The 2,566-nt window shown below is 36.9% G+C and overlaps 1 protein-coding gene across 1 annotated transcript; it reads left to right on the top strand.

Annotated features, from left to right (window-relative positions):
* Nucleotides 1-236: 236 nt before the first annotated feature.
* Nucleotides 237-1,175, top strand: LOC126070445 (olfactory receptor 2L13-like). The gene has a single exon (XM_049874644.1). The coding sequence runs from the start codon at nt 237-239 to the stop codon at nt 1,173-1,175; it is 939 nt and encodes a 312-aa protein (XP_049730601.1).
* Nucleotides 1,176-2,566: the final 1,391 nt, after the last annotated feature.

Genomic DNA, 2,566 nt, shown 5'->3' with positions numbered 1-2,566 from the left:
CCACATTTATCTATGACTTGTTCACTTGCTTACCATATAATAATACATGGGGAAGAGGTTGGAACATTCAGTTCTGATACTGAATTCAACAAAAGCTGAAGAGTTGGAAAAACAAAAATTGATTCTAAACAAACATTAACAAATTCAAAATTCATCTTTATGCTCTTGTTTTGTCTAGCTTCTTTTATTGTTTGTTTTTTGTTTTTCTTTCAAGGAAATTAAAGCAATAAGTTTTCATGGAGAAATGGAATCAAACTTCAAATGATTTCATTTTGTTGGGACTTCTTCCCCCAAATCAAACTGGCATGCTGCTCTTGTTCCTTATCCTCCTTGTATTCTTTCTGGCCTCAGTGGGAAACGCAACCATGATTTACCTCATTTGCATGGATTCCCGACTCCACACACCCATGTACTTCCTCCTCAGCCAGCTCTCCCTCATGGACCTGATGTACATTTCTACTATAGTCCCCAAGATGATACACAACTTCCTCTCTGGCCACAAAGGCATCTCTTTCCTAGGATGTGGCTTTCAAAACTTCTTCTTCGTGACAATGGCTGGTTCTGAAGGCTTACTCTTAGCCTCCATGGCCTATGACCGTTATGTGGCCATCTGTCACCCCCTCCATTATCCCAACCGTATGAGTAGAAGGATGTGTGTCCAGATGATTATAGGATCTTGGATCTTGGGGTCCATCAACTCTTCGGCACACACAGCCTATATCCTTTATATTCCTTACTGCCGGTCCAGGGCCATTGATCATTTCTTTTGCGATATCCCAGCCATGGTGTCTCTCGCATGTATGGACACCTGGGTCTATGAGTACATGGTTTTTGTGAGCACAAGCCTCTTTCTCCTCCTTCCTTTCCTTGGCATCACTGCTTCCTACGGCAGAGTCCTTCTGGCTGTCTACCATATGTGCTCCAAAGAAGGAAGGAAAAAGACCTTCACCACCTGTTCAGCACATTTAACTGTAGTTACCTTTTACTATGTACCATTTGTTTACACCTATCTTCGGCCCAGGAATGTCCACTCACCAGCACAAAATAAGATTTTGGCAGTTTTTTACACCATCCTCACTCCCATGCTCAATCCTATTATTTACAGCCTGAGAAATAAGGAAGTCCTGGGGGCCATGAAAAGACTGTTTGGAGTATTTTCTTCCAAGAAAAAATAGTCATGGCTCTCCTTATTCCTTTTTTTTTTTTTTCTTCTTCATGTTGTTAAGAACATCCTAGTGCTGTTCAATAGAAATATAATAGTAGACACATGCGTAATTTTAAATTTTCTAGTAGGCACATTAAAAATTTAAATGAAAATGAAATTAATTAAAATAATATACTTATGTAACCAAAACATTAGTAATATTTAACTAATATTAGTTTTATCTACATTGATGTTAATTGTATATTATTACAATATATTCCATACATATATTATGCATGTAATATATATGTATACACTGCATTATATAGGAAACTCTGGTGGCGTAGTACTTAAGAGATATGGCAACTAAACAAAAGGCTGGTGGTTCAAATCCACTAGGCATTCCTTGGAAACCCTATGGGGCAGTTCTACTCTGTCCTATAGGGTCGCTCTGAGTAGGAATTGACTCCATAGCAACAGGTTTGTTTTTTGTTTGTTTGTTTTATATTACATTAAGTACAGTATGTTTCCCGCATGTGTTACTATTAACATGATAGCGTTTTACTATTTTATTGAAATATTATCATTTGTACATGTAATCAATATAAAATTATTGTGACATTTTTACATTGCTTTCATTTTAAGTCTTCACAATCTAAGTCTTCACTTAAAGTACATTGCAATCTAGGCTATACTCGTTTCAAGTGCCAATAGCCACGTGTGGTCAGCGGCAACAGCATTGGACAATACAATTTTACAGCATCCAGTAAAATGTTTTGGAATGAATATATCTGTGATATATAAAAATACATATGCGGTGTACAAAATATGGGTGATGGGCTGTAAAGTAACCAACATAAGCATACTGATATAGTGTTTATAAGAGTGCATTTGTTTTACTCCTTTTTAGCATGTATATCTTGATTATAACTGACATTTGGAGTCCATTCTGTCCTAGTCTCCTTTTACAAAGCTGTTTGGAGAGATCTTGTTTGATTTGAAGTTTCTCAGTGATGCAAACTATTAATGAGCTTGGCTGCTAACCAATAGGTTGGCAATTCAAGTCTACCCAGAGGCACCTCTGAAGAATGGCCTGGAGATCTACCTCTGAAAGATCAGACACTGAAAACTATGGATTACATTTCTACTCTGACTCACATGGGGTCAGCATAGGTCAGAGTAGACTCAATGGCAAGTGATTTTTTAACATAGAATTTTTCTGATTTCAATAAATATATTGAGGTTAAATGACCTGGATAGGGGCATGAGAATTAGAGACAATTTATTCTACATTCAAATGAACACAATTAAATATTTAAATGACTTTAAATAAGTTATTTGTACTCACGTACGTTCTTTGCCTAGAGCCACTGGGTGGGTACAGTGTGAAGCAAAATCAAAATAGGGACTTTGCACAGGTTG

This window comes from Elephas maximus, chromosome 2 (assembly GCF_024166365.1).
Source record: "Elephas maximus indicus isolate mEleMax1 chromosome 2, mEleMax1 primary haplotype, whole genome shotgun sequence".
Lineage (NCBI taxonomy): Eukaryota > Metazoa > Chordata > Mammalia > Proboscidea > Elephantidae > Elephas > Elephas maximus.
This window is presented reverse-complemented; position numbering and strand designations above follow the sequence as displayed.

Excerpts from the sequence above, each read along its gene's own strand:
- LOC126070445 (XM_049874644.1), top strand. The coding sequence starts at position 237 with ATGGAGAAATGGAATCAAACTTCAAATGATTTCATTTTGTTGGGACTT.